We start from the raw sequence: 22,165 nt of genomic DNA, 5'->3' as shown, positions 1-22,165 counted from the left end.
TACAAGTTGACCGCTGTCATTCAGCCTTTATGTACACGATATGTTCATGGGTTCATTAACGCAGTGCTTGTGTACTATACTTACCCACTGCACTGAAATGTATTTCATGAATACCTCTACCTCTGTTTTCAGGAAATGGGTCTATACTTACCTCTGTATTTTCTTACAGACTATCGCTCACATACAATGTTGTGATTGTGTTCTGGGTCCTAATAACAAGGATCGGTTTTTTTTGCACTATATGCTGTTGCATCGTTTTCTTTGACTGTTGCACTTGTGTCTTTTTGGCACCTTGTGCTCAATAAATGTGTTGTTTGGACACTAAACTGGTTATCGGGTTTGCTATCCCACCTACCTACACCTCAGCTTGCTAGTCTCCATTAGTGTGCATTCACAGAGTACACGAAGAAAAAGGACAGGTTGCTTACCTGTAACCGTGTTTCTCCGAGTGTACTCTGTGAATTCACACAATCCCGCCCTTCCTTCCCCACATGCAAACCTCTCCCTTTCTCGCTGCCTTTGTGGCATAGGAACTGGAGAGCGGGCGCGGAGGGCGCCCTTTATACCCTCTGGGGAGAGGGGCGGGGTTACCGCCAAATTTCAAACTTTAGCTTGGAAGAGTATCCGTTGGAGCCTGCGCAGGCACAGCGTTCTCCATTAGTGTGAATTCACAGAGTACACTCGAAGAAACACGGTTACAGGTAAGCAACCTGTCCTTGTAAGTACCAATATCTGTAAAAATGTAAATTACTAATAAAGGTTAATTTTTGTGTGTTTTCACAGACATGAAATCCGACATAACTATTTAGTTTTTTCTGAATTATTATTCTAGGATCAAGACCAACATTAATACTTCAGTCTCAGCCGCCACCTTATTCATCACCTAGAGATGTTCCCCCTGACATATTGTTAGATTCTCCAGAAAGAAAGCAAAAGAAACAAAAGAAAATGAAGCTAGGCAAGGATGAAAAAGAACAGACTGAAAAAGCTGCAATGTATGATATTATTAGTTCTCCATCAAAGGATTCTACTAAACTTACGTTAAGACTCACTCGTGTAAGATCTTCAGATATGGACCAGCAGGACGATATGCTTTCGGGTTTGGAAGACAGTAACGTGTCAGAAGGGGATATTTCTTTTAATGTGCAGTATCCAGGACAGACTTCTAAAACACCAGTTACTCCACAGGATATTAATCGCCCATTAAATGCTGCTCAGTGTTTGCCGCAGCATGAACAAACAGCATTCCTTCAGGCACAACAAGTGCCTGTTTTACAACCGAACACTTCAGTTTCTGCTAAACAACCTCAGAATCCTTTGGTTCAGACACATCAACAGGTTTCTCAGCATGGAACTATTACGCCATATGATGAAGTAGAATTGGATGCATTGGCTGAAATAGAACGGATAGAACGGGAATCAGCTATTGAAAGGGAACGGTTTTCAAAAGAAGTGCAAGACAAAGGTAAAAATATTGCACATATGTATGCTATATTATATTTCTTGAGATGTCATTTACAATAAACCATATAGATTCATATTCTTAGTGAAGGCTGTATAATAACAGTGGTAGATCAGGGGTCAAACCTTTTAAGCCAAGGTCTGATTCACGGTCCCTCAGACTTTTGGGGAGCCAGACTATAGGTTGAAAAAAAAACAACCCATAAATTACTATGTGCCTCATCCGGCCCAAAGGCCTTAGTTTGGGGACCTCTTGATGATAAAATTATAATGTATTTTCTCTTAATTTAAATAGTGCAAACTTTTAGATTGCAAAATTGTCAGTTGTTTGCGTGTTTATCGGATGGTGCTGTTTGCAAAACATTGGTGCCGGAAGCACTTGGAAAACGTGGCTAGGATAGTGTGCTGTTCCCTTTTGTACCCAAAGAATGATACTTTTGCTGGGTGTGAGGGCAATCTCGTTGCAACATCTGTCACCCCATTGATTGCCAAGGTTTGCTTTGAGAACTGCTTTTGTCAGTACCAATTTACATGAAAAGTTATATCAAGTCAGAATTTTAACAACAAAGCCTTAAAAATAGTGTTATACGATATACAAGCTAAGCAAAGGCCATTGGGGTTGTTTATATTCTTTTAAAGTTTTTAAACATTGCAATCCAGTATCCATTAATTTCACTATATTTTCACTTCACCTGTTATCCCAAATGCAAAGAAAAATGAAGAATGAAATTAGTTGCTTTTACTCTGAATTTTTAACCAAATGTAATGTTACATCCAGCCATTATCAGAACAATACGTTTGCAGACCTACTATACTTTTGATTTTATCTTTGAATTATTTTATATCAGAAATAATCTTTTGAAAAGCTCAGGTTTTTCTGTGTGTATTCAAAAATGTCATCAAGATCTGATTGCCTGAAATATACACAGTAACTTCGAACAGATTCCTAAGAGTAGAATATAAATTCACCAGAAGAGATATTCAGAGTAATGTTAGACATTTTTGCTCAGTAAGTTCAGCTGAAGTTAGAGTAAGGCAGTATAGGATTGTTCCAGCATTGCATCTGAAGCCACTTTTTAAGAGTTGTCTACACTGATGCAGAAGAAGAAAAAAACCAAAGTAACCTGCCTGATGTAGCCCTCATTTTTGGACTGTGCAGAGAAGACAGGAGAGATAAAGAGATACATGGTTTGAGATAGATTTATAAATATACATTTTCCAGTAGATTTTAAGTAACCCCCAAGATTAGCAGAAAAAATGGTTTTCAGAGAAAGGAAATACATTTTTTAAAGGGTGAAATGAAGGAGGTAGATGAGGAAGGGAAAGAATGAAGAGAATAACACCTAGAGCTCTTCTGTGTTGTTTCTGAGGTCTGTCGCATGCTTGGTAATGGGAGAGAGCAATGAGTGCACAGTTTCTTCTACTTCAGAATGTTGCTGTCTGAGGCTGCAGTCATGTGAGATCCGACAATCAGTTTCTCTTGCTTGTCTAGTCTTCTTGCTCCTGCTCAGAGGCATCAGGTTTTATTTTCCTGTGCTCTTTACCATCATGCTGCATATCCAGCAGGGGTCCTCAAACTTTTTCAGTGCGGAGCCCTATTTTTATTTTATTTTAGAAATTTGCAAGTAGCTGCTGCATTTCCCACCCTTGTCTTATACTTGAGTCAGTAAGTTCTCCCAGTTTTTTGTGGTAAAATTAGGTGTCTCGGCTTATATTTGGATTGGCTTATACTCGAGTGTATACAGTAGTTAAAAATTGACAAAGTAAGCCTGCCAGAAGAAATAGATCTTCAGTTGTCTCTTAACTTCAGTTGTCTCTTAAATTCTGACAGCCGATTTAGCTATGAATCTCTTCTAGCAGGTCATTCCCCTGTCTAGGGTAGTGATGGAGAACCTTTTAGAGACTGAGTGCCAAAATTGCAACCAAAAACCAAGTCATACATTAGCGTCTTTGGTTTTAAAAGAAAAACACAATAATAGAGCTTTTAATGATACAAACAACTTTTTATGGAAAGATAAATGTTTGCATTTGGCACGCTTTTGAACAATTCATGTGATTTTTGCTGTTGTATGTTTGCCGATAATTTGTCTAACCTTGGCTCATCTATATATATAAAACAGTGATGGAATCACGGCACCGGACAAAACAACAAAACTAAACACCCCACAACCTCGAAAATTTACAACCCCTCATCGACGCCTCAAGGACAAGACAACAAAAAGAAAAGAAAAATAAAGTCCTAATTAGAGGGAGAGGAATAATTGTTTTTATCCAATTGCTGCCAGTTAGAAGGCTAAGCTCCGCCCACTTGGTCTCCTAGCAACCCACTCAGTCCAGGGGACAGGCAGAGTTACTCCTCACTTAGGCCTCTTCCACACTGCCTATAAAATACAGATTATCTGATTTTAACTGGATTATATGGCAGTGTAGACTCAAGGCCCTTCCACACAGCTATATAACCCATTTATAATCTTATATTATCTGCTTTGAACTGGATTATCTTGACTCCACACTGCCATATAATCCACTTCAGTGTGCATTTTATGCAGCTTTGTAGAAGGGGCCTCATATAATCCAGTTCTAAGCAGATAATATAAGATGATAAATATACAGTAGAGTCTTACTTATCCAACATAAACAGGCCGGCAGAACGTTGGATAAGTAAATATGTTGGATAATAAGAAGGGATTCAGGAAAAGCCGATTAAACATCAAATTAGGTAATCATTATACAAATTAAGCACCAAAGCATCATGTTATACAACCAATTTGACAGGAAAAGTAGTTCCATGTGCAGTAATGCTATGTTGTAATTACTGTATTTACAAATTTACCACCAAAATATCACGATGAATTTAAAACACTGACTACAAAAACATTGACTACTAAAAGGCAGACTGCATTGTATATTCCAGAACATTGGATAAGCGAATGTTGGATAAGTGAGATTCTACTGTAATATGAAATAATTATTGTGGTAGAATAATACAGAACAATATAATCTCTAAAATCAGGACAGTAAATAAAGAGCAACATTCTGGAAGCAGGGAAATTGGGAATTCCACAAATCAAATAATCAGGGCTAGCTAACACCTCCCAAGAAAGGATTCTTCCAGAAAGGAAGCTGAGAAGGGAGTGAAGCAGTGTGTATTACCAAAGTCATTATTATTATTATTATTATTATTATTATTATTATTATTATTATTATGTTGCTGTGAGCCGTGAAAATGAATACAATCTGGCTCCAAGTATCCAAAAACACTAAAATCAGAATATATAAGCATTACTGTAGTATAATAAAACAGAACACTAAAAAAAGAACAACACTCTGAAAACTGGGGAATTCTACACAGGAAACCATCAGGGCCAGCTAACACCTCCCAACAAAAAATTCACTCAGGAAGCAGCCAGGCTTTAAAGCTGCAAGGCCATTACATCCTAATCATTTTGCCTAATTGCAGCATTCATACTTGCCTCCAACGGACAAAAAAAAAACAATCAGAAATATTGTATATTCACAAGCGTTAGGAAATATCTCCTGATGGCGCAGCATGTTAAAGCGCTGAGCTGATGAACTTCTGGACCAAAAGGTTACAGGTTTGAATTGGGGGTGCAGAGAGAGCCCCCACTGTTATCCCTAGCTTCTGCCAACCCTAAAGTTCAAAAACATGCAAATGAGAGTAGATGAATAGGTACTGCTCTGGCGGGAAGGTAACGGCGCTCCATGCAGTCATGCCATATGATCTTGGAGGAGTCTTCGGACAACACTGGCTCTTCGGCTTAAAAATGGAGATGAGCACCAATCCCCAGAGTCAGACACGACTGGACTTAATGTCAGGGGAAAACCTTTGCCCTTTACCTTAACTACCACCAATTCCTCAATACTTTATTTCCCATACCACCATACTTTGCCACAGTACTTTATAAGTTTGCGAGCAACAGGTCAACTGTAGTTTGTTTAGTAGTAGTAGCTTTCAAAGCTGAAAACAGCTGCTGATAAGCATAAGATGATCCAAACAAAATGAGACTACATGTTCATTCCTGGAAACTCCATATGCTTCAAGGTGCCTTCTTAGGCCAGGAACCCTTGAAATGTTTACCCAGCTCCCTCCTTTGAAATAGCACCTCCCTGGGATTGATTGGTGGCATCCCACCCAGGTCCCAACTATGGCCGACCCTGCTTAGCTTCCCAGATCAGATGGAACCTGGGGCCTCTAAGGAAGGAATGCTAACTTTGCAGGATCCAGCCCTAGGGAAGGAATCAAGGAGGCCAGAGGGGGCCCAGCTCCAGGAAAGGCCCATGGAAAGCGCAGTTGGGGAGGGAAGGTAAGAAGACCAGTTTGGGGACCCAGCCTTGCAGAGAAAGAGGGCCCTCAGTGGTGTGGCAGACACTGTCGTCGAAGTGGCAGGGCCAGGGGCTCCCCTTGCTGGTACTAGCCAAGTAGATAGTGGCACTGGTGGGGCTGAGCTCAGAGGAGGCATCAGTGTCATCATCAGGAGCCTCCTCCCATGGATGGCCTCCCAGCCAGTTTCACCTCCCGCCCTGAACTTCCCTACCTCCTCCTATCAGAGGGTGGAATCTCTCTTGCCTCGCTGCCACGCACATTGGCCCTCCCCTCCCCTCCACTGGAGGAAGGAGAGCCTTAAGCTAGAGCCTGCCCCTTAGTCCCTTCTTTCATCGGATGCCCTTCTCTTGGGGCATGCGTGCCCACAGAGAGGACTCTGAGTGCCCCCTCTGGCACACATGCCATAAGTTCGCCACCACTGGTCTAGGGACTTCAAATACCGTTCAATGGTTGCCGTTTGAGCTCTGGTTAGTAGGAATAGCCGAGTATACACACACACACCCAAGAGGTCTTAAGTGTCTGGAACAGATTGTATGGCAGAAGGCAATCCTGTAGGTAAACGGGACCCAAACCATGTAGGGTCAGAACCAACACTTTGTACTTTGCCCGGGAACTAATTGGCAACCAGTGGAGTGACTTTAATATGGGTATAATATGCTCACTCCTAAATGTTCCTATAGCCTCTTAAGCTTCTACAAGTTCCCTTTGCATACCGACATCCCAGTATGCAAAGCTGTGTCTTCGATTGGAAGATGATCCTCTTTTAAAAAATAAGATGCAAGATTACAGATTTGTTCAGACATTCAGAACTGATCAAACGGACAGTGATTTGAATTACTATTTTGAAAATACATTTTACCAAAAGCAATTGGAACACTAGTTTCTGAAATGGATATGAATTCTGAATTCTTGTTAAAGATACACTTGTTTGGTAATTCATTTTCTCAGATCTAGCTAACTTAAATTACAGATATTTCAAATGTTGAATCATGTATAAACAGAGATTGTATGATAAATAGTCATTGATTGTAATCAATCTGTTTGCTATCATAGGGAAAAGGTTAATGATTTTAATTAGGGGCTTACAAAACCATTTGATGCACAGCTATAGTTTTTTTTTTAATTAGGAGAAACCTGCTTCATGTATTCTATCACTGATGCCATTTTATAAAGCATGTGCTGCTTATACAGGCCTGGTGACAGTAGTCAGTGAGATTGTCTGCTAGACAATCTCACTGACTACTGGTTGGAAATCAGTGCCTCTGGATTTCTGTTTTGGAGCAGCAGTAACACAGTTTTATGGTGGTGATTGCATCTAATAGATTGTCACTCTTTGCTTATCTGAACTGATGAAGTTTAATGGATGGCTTTGATCCATTGCAGAAGAAAGTAGTTGGGTTAAGTCTGTTACAGTTACTCCACATATGAGAGGATTAGGTAGAGTGATGTACAGAAGTAGGAAGAATACCGGTTCTCTGGTGCAAGCAATGAATAAGTGCGTTTTTCTGGGCTTCATATTGTTAAGAGTGGAAGAGCTAATGTCAACAAATCCAATATATCTAGGACAGTGGTTCTCAACCTGGGTCCCCAGATGTTTCTGGCCTGCAACTCCCAGGAATCACAGCTAGTTTACCAGCTGTTATATATTATAGTATATATTTAATGTATATATCTATCAGGAATGGGCAAACTTTTTCACCAACATAAACTTAACTTACTTTACTTAGGCGATCCCTCATTATCAGAGTATGATGGCCTTCCAAGCGTAGGGTCTTGACAATGGATATGTAGGTGACTGTGGAGCCCTATTCTTGACCCGCATGTTCTTCCACAATGAGGACATTGGTTTCCAGGTGGAAGGCAGTCCCGGTCAGGTTGGCTTGATGTGCCTTCCTCTTGGCATGATTTTCCCTTTCACCCTCCATTCATGACACTTCAGATTCCACAGCACTGCTGGTTACAGCTGACCTCCAGTTAAAGCACTCAAGGACCAGGGCTTCCCAGTTCTCAGTGTCTATGCCACAGTTTTTAAGGTTAGCTTTAAGATTATCTTTAAATCTCTTTTCCTCTCCACCAACATTCTGTTCTCCATTCTTGAGTTGGGAGTATAGTAACTGCTTTGGGAGACGGTGATCAGGAATTCAGACAATGTGGCCAGTCCAGCGGGGTTAATGGCATAGGAGCATCGCTTCAGTGCTGGTGGTCTTTGCTTCTTTCAGCATGCTGACATTTGTCCACCTGTCTTCCCAAGAGATTTGCAGGATTTTTCGCAGGCAATGCTGATGGAATTGTTCCAGGAGTTGAGTGTGATGTTTGTAGACAGTCCACATTTTGCAGGCATATAACAGGGTTGGGAGGACAATAGCTTTATTAACAAGCACCTTGGTATCCTTACGGCTGTCCCGATCCTCAAACACTCTCTGCTTCATTCGGAAGAATGCTGCACTTGCAGAACTCAGATGGTATTGTATTTCAGTGTCAATGCTGACTTGAGTTATTTGGTTCTTCTTTGGACCTCAGCTTTGCACTAACGTAGATCTTTTTCTTAGCAGTGCAGCTGGTGTCTCTGCCATGTTTGGAAGGCTTTCCTTTTCTTATCAATTAATTGCTGGATCCCTTTGTCATTTTGTCAAATCAGTCTTGATGTTTCTTACTTTGGTATCCAATGGTTTCTTCGCAGGCTGTGATGCTGGAGAGCTTTAGTTTGTTCTAATGTTTCTCAGTATTTTCAGGGTGTTCTATGGGTAGATGATCCTTTAGGGTTGTCTGGAGGAGAGCTCGTTTGGAGGGCTCTTGAAGGGCTTGGGTATCCATTTTTCGCTTTGACTTTCTTCCTTGGAATCTGCGTGTGGGGACGATCTTGATGGCCATCATGGATTGAATCAACCTGTGGTCTGTCCAGCAGTCACTAATGCCTGTTATGGCCTTTGTGAGAAGCACATGTGGTGGTCTCTCGCATGTGTAATTACATAGTCTAAGAGGTGCCAATGCTTTGATCGGCAGTGCTTCTATAATTTCTTGAACTTGTTTTTCTGGCAGAAGAGTGTGTTGGTGATGACAAGGTGTGTTCTGCACATTTGGTGAGAAGCAGGATGCCATTCGAGTTGCTGTTTCCAACCCTGTCTTTTCCTATGGTCCTTGGCCACAGGTTGAAGTCTTATCCAACTCTTGCGTTAAAATGCCACAGGAGGATGATTTTGTCTTCCTTAGGTATCTCCGAAAGGATGGTATCCAATAAATGTTTATATATTATAATATATATTTAATTAATGTGTATATATATCAGTCATGGGCAAACGTTTGATCATCAGTTTATATATTGCTGCTGACAACCCTTTCTCTTATTTCTGTCTTTTTTAAAGTATATTCTCCAACTTATTTTCTTTACCTATGCATTCACCATGTTTCCCCTGTTTATTATATAGGCCTAATACTTTTATACAATTTTTATTTTCCACTTTTTCTATTATACTATTTATGGGGATCAGTTGACTGTTTATACCAGTGGTTCCCAAACTTATTTGGCCTACCGCCCCCTTTCCAGAAAAAATATTGCTCGGTGCCCCCTGGAAAGGAGGGTGTGGCTTAGAGGGGTGGGCATGGCTCCTGCTCAAGAGGGCAGAGCTGAGCCTCTCCCCTAGTCCAAGATGCACAGCTGGGAGAGGGAGGTGGGCGGGGCCACAAATGGGCGGCGAGGATTGGGATGGGTGGAGTTATGAGCTCTGAGGCAGGGCTGAGCTTGTCCTGCGGTCCCTGCCAGGACACAGGGGGTGGGGCTAGAGGAGTGGGCGGGGCCTCTTCCCAAGTGCCTGACAGGGCTGAACCTCTATACCCCACCCCTGTGTTCTAACAAGCGCCTCAGGGGATATATGCAGAGGCTCAGACCTGTCTCTCACTCTTTAGAAGAGGCTCCGCCCCCTGTGTCCTAACAGGCGCCTCAGGTGATCAGCCCTGTCTCCGGCACTTGGGAAGAGGCCCCGCCCCTCCCTTGGCCCCGCCCACATGTCCCAATAGGTGCCATCAGTGCCCCCTGGATCGCTGCAGCACCCACCAGGGGGCAGTAGCGCCCACTTGGGGGATCACTGGTTTATGCCATACAGATCTTTAAACGGTTCAGGACCTGCCTATCTCCATGATCGCCTCCTCTCCTACAAACCAACGCGAACCCTAAGATCATCCGGGGAGGCGCTCCTCTCGCTCCCGCCTTTGTCTCAAATTCGGCTGGTGGGGACGAGGGAGAGGACCTTCTCGGCAGTGGCCCCCCGGCTCTGGAACTCTCTCCCTAAGGAGATCAGGTTCGCTCCTTCCCTGACCATTTTCCGCCAGGAATTGAAAACATGGTTGTTCCAGAGCACGTTTGAATGAATAGGCCCAATAGAGCTGTCATTAGAATACTTCTTTCTGTTTTAAAAGCGTATGACACTTTATCACTGTTACTTATTTCCATGATACAGCACTTTATGAAACCTGTCCCCGCTGGTTTGCTTTTAATTACTCTGATTTCATCTGCTTGGATTTTAATATGTTGTCCATTATTTTATTTTGTGTATTGTTGGAATTTTTAAGTTTTTGTCAAATATGTTGTGTTGTTGTTTCGGGCTTGTCCCTGTTGTGAGCCACCCCAAGTCCCTTTGGGGAGATGGGGTGGGATATAAAGATAAGGATTATTATTATTATTATTATTATTATTATTATTATTATTGACACAACGACGTTGTATGACACAGCAAACAAGATAGTTATGCTGGATTTTGTTTCACAAAATCACAAGTCGAACACTTCCCAAGTGTCTAGGACTGTGTGATGTATTTTCGGATGATGCGCGCAGATCCCAGTAGGGTGGCCTTTTGCAGTTGGGAGATTGTAATTTTGTCAATGTCTATTGTTTCCAAATACCGGCTGAGATCTTTTGGCACGGCACCCAGTGTGCCCATCACCACCGGGACCACCTGCATTGGTTTCTGCCAGAGTCTTTGAAGTTCAATCTTGAGGTCCTGGTAGCGGCTGAGTTTTTCCTGTTGTTTTTCATCAATGCGACTGTCACCTGGGATGGCAACATCAATGATCCAAACCTTGTTCTTTTCCACAACTGTGATGTCTGGTGTGTTGTGTTCCAGAACTTTGTCAGTCTGGATTCGGAATAATAATAACAATAACTGGATTATTATTATTATTATTATTATTATTATTATTATTATTATTATTATTATTATTATTATTATCTTTAATACTATAATAGCCTTTCTCTTTCATTTCCCTCTACCAATTGGGATCAAATTCGTTCTCATAGACGTTCTGTGGGCATCCACTTCGATATTTCTGGCATCCATACTGGTTGCCATTTTTTCCATCTTTTTAATGATACATTTCTTGGACATCTTGTTTTTTTAATGCTTGTTTCTATGTTTCTTGTGAATACGCCAAAGCTCTATTTTAAACAATTTCTCTCTTTTCTGTTTCCTACCTTCTATTAGGGAGTCCTCAATGGCACAGCGGGTTAAACTGCTGAGCTGCTGAACTTGCTGACCAAAAAGTCGGCGGTTTGAATCCGGGGAATGGGATGAGCTCCCACTATTAGCCCCAGCTTCTGCCAGCCTAGTAGTTCGAAAACATGCAAATGTGAGTAGATCAGTAGGTACCACTCCGGCAAGAAGATAACGGCACTCTATGCAGTCATGCCGGCCATATGACCTTGGAGGTATCTATGGACAACGCAGCATAGAAATGGAGATGAATACCACCCCCAGAGTCGGACACAACTAGACTTAATGTCAGGGGAAAACCTTTACCTTTACCTACTTTCTAATAGTGGTTTTAATTGGAATGTTTTGTGGTATAATTCCAGGTGTGGATTTTCTCACTCTTAATTCTTCCTGGTGTGTATAATATACTTTTTTTGGAATTCTAAATTTCTTTTCTCCTAAGATCCAATTCCTAATGATCTGGTTCCAAATGTTTATTTGTCTTTGATTAGCTATGTATGTTTGAAGGACTTACGGTTAAAAATGGACATAAAGCTACAGAACTGCCTTGCACACTGTTTATTTATGATTTAAAATCACAGTGGAAGACTTGACAATGTTCGTATTCAGTGCCTAAAGGAATTTAAGAAATCCAGAACTATACAGACCATGAACAAGTAAAGAAAACCAAAAGGGGATAGTACTAAAACAGCAAGGATTTAGTTTTATATTCATACACTCAATGGAAGGAAATATACTTTTGTAAAGCTAGGTATTACCTGGCTTTATTTGTTTCATTTTTTCTGTCTAAATAGTATTTGTCCCTATTGAACTTCATTTTGTTACCTAGTTTTGGCTCAGCTCTCGAATCTGTTAAGGTCATTTCAGATTCTGATCCAATTGTATATGCTATTAGCTGCTGTTCTAACATACTGTTTATATTACTGTTTCCACCTGACTGACTGTGAAGTGCTTTACTTCAGGGAGTAGTGACTCGGGGAGATTCAGAGTTTAAGAATATTCCCATATTTTGCAGGGGAAATCACACAGTTCTGTTTCAGTTTGTACTTCACTTTAAAGGTAGATCCTAGAGAGGTAATTGATGAACACATATTTCCAGGTTTAAGGGAGGAGTTTTAGTTTGTTTAACTTGATGATGTTACTGATTTGGAGAAGTGAGATAAATAATTGGTTCATTAGATCCAAGTATGCTAATTTCTACTGCCAGAAGGGCGGTAGACATTTGAATTGTGTAAGTGTTTATTTGAGAAATAAGTAAAACATTCCTTTAAAGTAAGGATTTCAGTGGTAGGGTCTTTCTTAGCATTTGCTGATATTGGACTTAGGAGCACCACTCTGTGGAGCTTTTGAACTAATTTGACAGATCATTATCAGAAAGTAGTGATAGTTGGGGTACTGTGGGATTGCATAGGGTTCAATACACTCTCCTATGTCCTTTTGACATCTACATTAACTCTTTAGGGCAGTGGTTCTCAACCTGGGGTCCTCAGATGTTTTTGGCCTACAACTCCCAGAAATCCTGGCCAGTTTACCAGCTGTTAGGATTTCTGGGATTTGAAGGCCAAAAACATCTGGGGACCCCAGGTTGAGAACCACTGCTTTAGGGTAAGACATAGGAAGTTTGGGGGTTGGGGTTCATGACTGCTGAAAACTATTTTTTCTGACTGCTGCCAGGGAAATTGTGGTAGTCCTGAATCATAGTCTGAATGTTGTGACGGATTGGATGCAGGTGAATGAATAGTCTTAAGGTTCAGTCCAGATAAGACAGAAACTTTGTTGATCACAGGAAACCAGGTACTGAGATTCTGTTCTTGATAGGATTGTACTGTTGTCTAAAAGCAGATTTGTATCTAGGGATTGTGGTCTTCTTGGACCCATTGTTCCTTGGATAGTCATCTGGCTGCTATGGCCATGAATGTTTTGCCCTAGTCTGGTGTGTCAGCTGTGCCTCTTCTTACATGAAACATATTTTGTTTCAGTTGTTCATACCTTAACAATCTTCTGATTAGTCTACCAAGATACAGTCTGTATGAATGAAAAAAAGTATTTGGAAGCTATCTTTCATGCACACTGTGGAAAACCAGAATGCTTTAATAGCCTTGTGTTTCACTGTAGGTGCTTTGGCTTCCGGGTTGCTTCCAAGCGCAATTGAAGGTTTTTGTTTTACTTAGAAAGTTCTAAAAGATTTGGGATCAGGATATCTAAAAATGGACTCTTTCTATAGGAGCCTGTTTAAAATGTGAGATCCTCAGTGATCCTGTTGCATGTCCCACTGTTCTGAAATGACACATTGTTGTATACAGGATACCAAGTTTTCTCTCTTGAAGCACCTTGATTATGAAACTCCCTCCCCAGAGAAGTCAGAATAGTTATGGCCAGCTGAATTTCTGATGGGCAGCCAAGTTTTTCAGTTTTTTCGGTCTTTTTGACCTATTCCAGTGGGTTGATTCTTAAAACTAAACTTTAAATATTATTTTAGTCTGTTTTTAATGTTGATTTGAGTTGTATATTTCCTCAGGAACCCTGGTATTCATGAGATTTCTACAGGTTGATAGGCAAGTTGCTGGTATATTACACACATTCTTATCATTTAAATGCCACTTTGTGGTGTATATTAATATAGGGTTTGCTCCCAGGAGCCTTCTGGATACCCAAATCCATGGATCTTCAAGTCCCGATATATACAATGGAAAAATCAAGATTGGTAACTGGAGTGTTTAACCTATAGAAGTCCAGTTTTAAAAATATTTAACATCAGGGGAAAATGTACTTTGGATATGATAAAGTGCATTCAAGAAGTGCCATGACAGTTTGGCCCTTGTGCATGGATACATGGAGACTGTCATTCCCTATTCCATTACTCATCCTGTTACGGGGTTCAGTCATGCTGAAGGTGTTTGCAGTGTAAGAATGTTGAACATTTGCAGCACAGATTCTGTTGTAAATGAAAGGTTCTTAATTTAATTATAATATACTGTACCTGTACACTTCACTAAACAACGAAAAGGAACATGTTAATTCTGTTTTTGTTGTAGTGTTTATTGTGTTTCTGCTACCTTTAAATATTAAATTCAAGGGTTTCATTTTCTAGGATTCAATAACTTTTATCCTTGATGAGATGAAAAAGGTTACAGAATGTGGTAAAGCCTGTTTTCTTCTATTAATATCATACATTATTTTGCTCTGGAGCAGGAGTCAGTGTACTTTTTTAAAATAAAAAGTGAGTTCTACCTTTCTTATTCAGTCATAAAACAATACTTCACATTTTTGTTTTTTGGGTTGTAAGTTTCAAGTGCTTCATTGGATTACTCTTCTCAAATAACCTTTATCACATTCTAATTCTAATATCTTCTTAGTACTATATTTCCTCAATTTTGACACACTCCCACCATATAAACATCTCTTAAAATGGGGTCTGTCTTAATAATACATATCTTATGTATTTTTGCGTGGTGGTACGAAAATTAGGGTGCATCTTCCAATCAAAAAAATGTGGTAGCTCAAGAAGTTTAAACAACTCAAATTTTGGGATTGAAACAATTGCCTGGCTGGAAGCCACAAATCACAGGACTATATGTCTTTGCAGTGTTCAGCATGTTTGCAGTGTTTTAGTTAGAAACGTCTGGGTTGTTGTTTATTTTAATAAAAATAGATTTCTTGTTGTTTTTTGACCACTGTACCAAAATAATCATATGGTAGAATTTAAGAAGCTACAGAAACCAAAATGATCAAATGACTAGGAGCAACTACCTTGTGAGCTCAGATGAAAGGCGAATAAGTAGAGAAGTGATGAAATTATTCATGGTGTAGGGAAAGTTATTAAGGATAAACGTTTTGCCTTCAGTCATAACACTATAATATGGAATGATCCACTGAAAATTTAAGAAGTGAGAAATTCACACAGACCGATCATTCTGCACTTTTACAGTTGCTGTTCAGAAGCTTCTAGAGGACTTCTGTAACTTTATTTTCACAGCCTGTTTGATAATACCATCCTAGAGACTGTGGTTCTACCACAGCTTTAAATGGCAGTGCCCTGCATTATTTAGACGAGTGAAGGGTCTTACTTTTTAAATATAACCCGTTATGTTTCTTTTTGTCAGACTCTTCAGTTTTGTTTGTTATGACTTTTTTTGCTTTTGCTATGGAGATCAGTGAAAAGGATGTCCACATTTAACCCAAATACTGTCCACAATTAAACATCAGGCTTAACTTGAATGTCCTGCTCTTGTTAGAAGTCTCCAGAGCTGTAGCGCTATTTTGTGCTGGGGAAGAGGGGGGGAGGCAGAGATCCCAGTAAAAGAGACATTGCAAGGCTCAGATCTCGTCCCAGCATTCTCCTTTTGTTTCTCACTGCATATTGGATCTACAATCTTGCGACCAAGCATCTCTTGGTCAAGCAGTATTATTTTTGTCATAAATCCTTCCTACAGTCCTGGTTAGTAGCTTCCTAATTACCCATTTCTGTGAGTCACAGAAACCTCAAAGAAGAAGATTCCTTACCTCTTACTGAATCTTTGAGTGGTCACTTGTGGATTCACACAGCCCTTTCCTCAGTGTAGCCTTGATTTTTCTGTTTATAGTTTTGTCAGACATCTGGCAGGCTGGAGTCAGAAAAATTGGATGGGAAGTTTATGGCATAGTTTGCAGGGGGTGAGGAACTTACCAAAAAGACAAATTAGCTCTAGAAGTTTCTGAACATATAGCTGCACAGGCTCAATATGACCTATTTATATGAGATCAAAGGTGACCACTTAAAGAACAAGTTATGAATAGGCAACTTGTTTTTCACATAGCACATTTGTGATTAGGGTGACAAACTTGGGTTGCTTTAAAAGGCGGTTGGATAAATTCAGGCAGGATTAGGTTATTAGTGAGGATTCAACACTTCAAACTTCAGTGGCAGTGGTGATTCTGTATATCCCTTGCCAGGGAATGCAAGATGGAGGGTATAATCACACTCCTGCTGTTGGACTTCTCATAGGCAGATAGTTGACTACTGTGTGATTAGAATGTTACAATATATAGGTATTTACTCTCATTCTGCATAGCTTTTATTATAGTCTTAGTTCTTGCAAAATTATATCTCTCTTGATATCATACACTCAAATGGATTTGTGAAAACACTACTTCCTGCTTCTTTAGGAATTTCAGGAAAACCAATACTAAGAAAATTGAGACTGGAATCAATTTTGCAGTCACTTCTCCACTTCAGTTTGAAATTCCTCAAAAACACACGCCTAGTTCCTGGGCAATGTTTATATAAAATAAATATGTTATCTCCTAAGAGGACTCCAAGATCTTTATGTACTCTAGGGACAAAGTTTAATCTAATCCCAAAAATATTTCCTTGACATCTGTAAAATGCATTTTCAAAATGTGAATAAAATGTTATCAGATCTAAGAAATTATGGCAAATACTGCAAAGTTAATTGCCAAGATTTTGTAAAGCCTTGTTGTTTTCTTAGGTGTGCTTAGAAAAAACATGTTACCAACATATTTCTTAATCAGAGAATGAATGCTGAATGAGCGTTGGTTAAACTGAATAGTTGCTCATTTTTCTTTTTTTGGTTGAAATGATTTTATTAATTATTTGACACAATGTAATATACAGTCAGAAAATATACTTTCAAAAATATTGAAACATGTCTAGATCTGTATCCAAATGGCAACTTGTTCAAAATAAGTATAACGTACTTTATCGTTCACTCAAATTCAAGACATTTTCAAAGCAAAATCCATGCAAAACTATTCCTAACTAGAATTATTGGTTACTATGTTTTAGGAAAAACTTTTTCCGCCTGGACAATAGCAATAGTGCCACCAGCTAATTCTCTCCCTCCCTCCATATCATATGCAAAAATCCTAATTCTTAATTGTTCCTATATTGCATATTTTATTAAATACTTCTCAATGTTTATATTTCATCATGTAAGATATTGTCCACAACAGTCCACTTTTGAATAATAATTTATGAACATGGTCAATTGTGTGCATTTTACACATTTTCATGTTATTTACTAACATGAATAATAACATATTCTTTCTTTGATCTGCAGATAAGCCTTTGAAAAAACGGAAACAAGATTCTTATCCTCAGGAGGCTGGAGGTGCTACGGGAGGAAATAAACCAGCTTCTCAGGAGACAGGTTCTGCAGGAAATGGGTCAAGGCCAGCCTTGATGGTTAGTATTGATCTACAGCAAGCAGGACGCACAGACACTCAGGCAACTGTTACTCAGGACTTGGACATCATCAAAAAGCCTGAAGAGGTGAAGCAATGTAATGATGGCTCTGTTTTTGTTCCTCAAGAGGATGTTGTTGGAGTACTTAAACTAAAATCTGAAAATCATCCAGAAACACCAAGGAAAAAGACAGAATCTGAAAGTATAAAGGTGGAAATACAACATGGTGAGAACAAACAAGTGGAAATGCAACAAAATGAGGGTATTCAGATAGAAACTAAACACAGTGAAAGCAAACAAGTAGAAATTAAGTGTGAAAGCAAACCGGAGAATAGGCATGGAGATGTAAAACAAAATGAGGGAAAGCAAAATAATGGCAAACAAGAAATAAGGCAAAGACCTGAGACTCCAAAACAGAAAAATGAAGTGAGGCCGGATACTCCAAAACAGAAAAATGAAGGCAGACCAGAAACCCCAAAGCAGAAGAATGAAGGCAGGCCAGAAACCCCCAAACACAGACATGAAAACAGGCGGGATTCTGGTAAATCCTCATCAGAGAAAAAGCCTGATTTTTCTAAATATAAAATGGACATGAAATCTGATCCTTCTAGGGTGAAATCTGAAAGGACTGATGTATTAAGACAGAGACCTGATGGACGTTCAGTTTCTGACACTCTGAGGCGTGATCATGATAACCTTAAACAAAAATCTGAGGACAAGGGTGATTCAGAGAGACACAGAGGGGATTCATCAAAGCTTAGAAGACCTGAGTATTTGAGATCTTCAAGTAGAGGGGAGCATGATTCTAAACATAGCATTAGACCAGATAACACAAAAGCTGAAAAACTAGAAAGAAAACACAGGCATGAATCTGGTGAATCCAGGGATAGACTGTCTTCTGGGGATCAGCGATCGAGACCTGACACCCCTCGTATTAAACAGGAAAGTAGAAGTGATATTGGTAAATCAAGACCAGATAGACCAGGTTTTAAATCACACAACAGTAAAGATGAACGAAGGACAGATGGTAATAAGAGTAAAATGGATAGTAATAAGTCACACACCGACAGTAAAGCTGAGTTTCCCAGTTATTTGTTGGGAGGACGATCTGGTGCTTTGAAACACTTTATCATTCCAAAAATCAAACGTGATAAAGATGGCAATGTCATGCACGAAGCAAGGAAATCAGAAATTAAGGGTGAATCAAAGAACAAAGTTGAGAAGATTGGTCTAGTGGAGGATCTAAACAAAGGAGCTAAACCAGTTGTTGTTCTACAAAAGCTTTCATTGGATGATGTACAAAAATTTATTAAGGATAGAGAAGAAAAATCTAGGAGCTCTTGTTTCAGATCTAGCAAGAACAAGTCATCCAAATCAAACAAAGGTAAGGCACCAAATTATTTATGTTACCCTTAATATCTTGCAATATTTCATTGTATTTATTAGAATCTATTTGTAACCATCCTAACTTGATCAAATTTGGGACTATTTATAGCTTGAAAAAAGATTGTAAATATGTTAATGTTTCTGCATTGGACAGTGTTTATATAGTTGAAACTTCTAGTTTGATGTCTGTATTAAAGTTCTGTACATGTTGATTTTGCATCCTAGGGAAAACACATAATTTTGGAACAACTTAGATTTGGGAGTTTATTATATGTTAATGTGGGGTGCTGTAGTTCTTCAGCTTCTAGCTTTAATCTTATTTGGTTCATTTTCCAAAATAATGCTAAAAGGTGAAAATGCCACATTCACCAAAAGTAATGACATGACTCCAGAGAATTTTGATTTATTTTTTTGTGACCAAATGGTGCATCTGCTTTAGCTTTTCTATTTGGCTCTTCCTGAATGGAATTGAAATTGGATCTGATAGTATATAAACATGACAGTGCTCGAAGTTCTGTTGGTTTTGTTTCTTAATATGATCTGTCTTTTGTTGTAATGTGACTTGCTTGAAAGTTATTGCCAGAGTTATGTTAATTGATTCGCTATGCTTGTCAGTTAGATGAGATTATCCCAGTTTGGGGAAACATAGACAGCTAGAATATGCCATGTCAGAATGTTGTTTAATCTAAGCCAGTGGTTCTCAACTTGTGGGTCCCCAAATGTTTTGGTCTTCACCTCCCAAAAATCCTAACAGCTGGTAAACTGGCTGGGATTTCTGGGAGTTGTAGGCCAAAACACCTGGGGAACCACTGTGATTGCCAGCAGCTGTTCATTGTTTCAAGCCTTACCTGGAGAAGTTAGGGATTGGATGTGGGATCTTTTACATGCAAAGGATGCGTCTACCACTGAACTGTGTTAGATACATCTTTGAAGATCAGTGAGATTTGGAGTTTCATCTTAAGACAGAAAGGAATGAATCATGCAAACTACAAATTTTGAGTATATTCTAAATGGAGCTCAAACGTATTCCATTTAAGATAGTATGAAAACTTATTGTATTTTATAAAGTGTCATAATGTATTTTTGAAATAATTAGCAAGCTAAATTTTGAAAATGCATGCTTATTTCAAAGTGGATTTTGCTTTCAAAAGAACTATTGATTTTGATGGGTAACACATGTTTCATTTTTGTTTTCTTCTATACCTACATGAAACTAAGTGCTGTTGGAGTAGTCATGTGTGTTTTGTAGGCTAGAGCCAGAATGTATTAAGCAATTTATGATGTCCATGAAAGCTTGCACTCATTCAGGAATAAATGTGATGGCAATGGGGGAGAACTTTGAGTGGCAGATCTTCATGATAAAATGCAAACTGCTTTTGGCCTTATATACCTTCAGAATTCTGTTGTATATATGATTGGTTAGCTGCTACTCAAGAAACACGAATTCAAAGCAGTGTTTGGATGCACTGAAATGGGCTATCTAGAAGAATTTTTAAACCATGTTAACACCTGAAGAGGGAGAAAGAAGACGTATGAAGTGCAGCAATGCCTTCTTGAAAGGAGATTGTGCCAGAACTCCCCATCAAAGCTTCCTATTCTCAAGTTTGCTATATTGAATAAAAAGTAGGGTGTCTATAGTTTGAGTGGCAATACATGGGTGTGTGTGTGGTGCATGTATTCATTAGTAATTTGTTTTTCATACTATGGATATTTATCTGAAGGCTTTTCAATCGCTGAATTCTTTTAGTAATATCTTTGGAACTGTTGTGTTTATAGTACTAGAAGTAGAATGAGTTCTGAACATTCTGCCGAGCCTCAATTGTCATGGACATATGAATAATATTCTCAAATGAAGATTAACCAACAATGTAAATGTATATATCATCAACATTGAAAATGGAAGTTTATTTCTTTAGGTGTTAGTCCCAAATAAAGAAACAAGTAGCCTTCTAAATCTAATTTAACTTTTCTGGCGTTGTTTCGATATTTTTATTTTTGCCAGTGTTTTAAAGTTATCACTATTACTAGTTTGATTATTTGTAATTTAGTGGTGTTTTTCCGTTGTTAATGCTTTGCATAGTATGATATTTGTATTGTGCATAAATGTGTGATTATATTGCAACCTGAGACTTCAAATATGTTATACTTCTTCAAAATATGTCAATGCTTTTCATGTTTACAGATCTGTAAGATCACTAAATTGTAAATCAATCATTTTACATCTGCTAATGATTTTAGTTTATATTGGGCTGATAAATGTTGATGGATATTCTATAGACCAGTAGTTAATGGATGTACCCTCTTCAGTCAGAATTGATGAGCCCTCTTCCTATTTGCTTTCCTCTATATGTACGCTAGAAATCTGTCACTAATGGGTAGGAAACTCTGAAGCAGGTTTTTGACACCGCAAAACATTTTAACAGAGGAAATGCGAGTCCTCATTCGTCTTTCACCATATTTCATTGTTTTCACAAACGGGACTCAGTCATTAAGGTCTGTTTGCCGTAGTCTGTAGAAGTGAACCTATTTTGTATCTAAGACTTCCCACTGGAAATGTATTTCTTGAATCACTTAGAAAAATGAATTGTTTCATTTTACAAATGAAGAGCCAGCAATATTTAAGCTTTAGAACTAAAATATTTCCCAAGAAAACACAAGACTAACTTACTGACTATATTTAATCTCTGAAGTGAAGTCTGAAATTTGAGAGCACAAATAGTTTTATGACAGACTTAATACTGTAAGATTAAGAGTGAACTAAATATATATCAAATGTTCATGTCAAAATCTGTTCTCTTCATTCCAATTCAGGGTATGTGTGAATTGGTTTACTTATTTAGTCATAGTTACTGGAGGATAATTCTTCCCTTGTTTTTAAAACCAGCATATGCAGAGATAAGCCCTTTTTACATGATGATAGGCCATACCACACTTTAAATAAGGACAACAGCAAGATTCTAATCAGGAGAAAGGTTTAATTTTCCCTTGTTGGGCAATGGTACCTAACCATTATTGGTAGAAGAATTCTACTGATGTTTCTTTCTTTATTCATGGATTTTGTCTCAGATTGTTTATGCAGTATGTTTGTAAAAGTTGTCTCTTTTATAAATGCATATGAAGAGTTCTTTTATTCTGCTATAAGATTGGAATATGAATTTTTTTTGACATGACTAACATTGTAAGCAGGAAAATGACTGATATACACAATCTATTTGCATATGTCAATATGAGATGAATAATGGCTGGTTGCAAAAAAGATTGCTATGTATTGTGCATATGAAGAGCCTGTTAAAATAAAGGAAGATT

General features: G+C 38.8%; 1 protein-coding gene across 5 annotated transcripts in view; it reads left to right on the top strand.

Moving 5' to 3' along the window:
- Positions 1 to 22,165, top strand: part of nipbl (NIPBL cohesin loading factor) — a 205,200-nt gene that overhangs the window by 125,534 nt on the left and 57,501 nt on the right. For 4 of the 5 annotated variants that reach the window (XM_062972485.1, XM_062972486.1, XM_008116105.3 and 1 more), the window contains 2 exons: positions 833 to 1,465; positions 17,349 to 18,857. In XM_062972485.1, coding sequence (XP_062828555.1) covers positions 833 to 1,465; positions 17,349 to 18,857 — 2,142 coding nt within the window. The remainder of the gene's footprint in view (positions 1 to 832; positions 1,466 to 17,348; positions 18,858 to 22,165) is intronic. The other variant, XM_008116107.3, reaches the window with a different exon arrangement.

This window comes from Anolis carolinensis, chromosome 2 (genome assembly GCF_035594765.1).
Source record: "Anolis carolinensis isolate JA03-04 chromosome 2, rAnoCar3.1.pri, whole genome shotgun sequence".
Taxonomy (NCBI): Eukaryota; Metazoa; Chordata; class Lepidosauria; order Squamata; family Dactyloidae; genus Anolis; species Anolis carolinensis.
The sequence above is the reverse complement of the archived record's forward strand: the minus strand, read 5'-3'. Positions and strand labels throughout refer to the sequence as shown.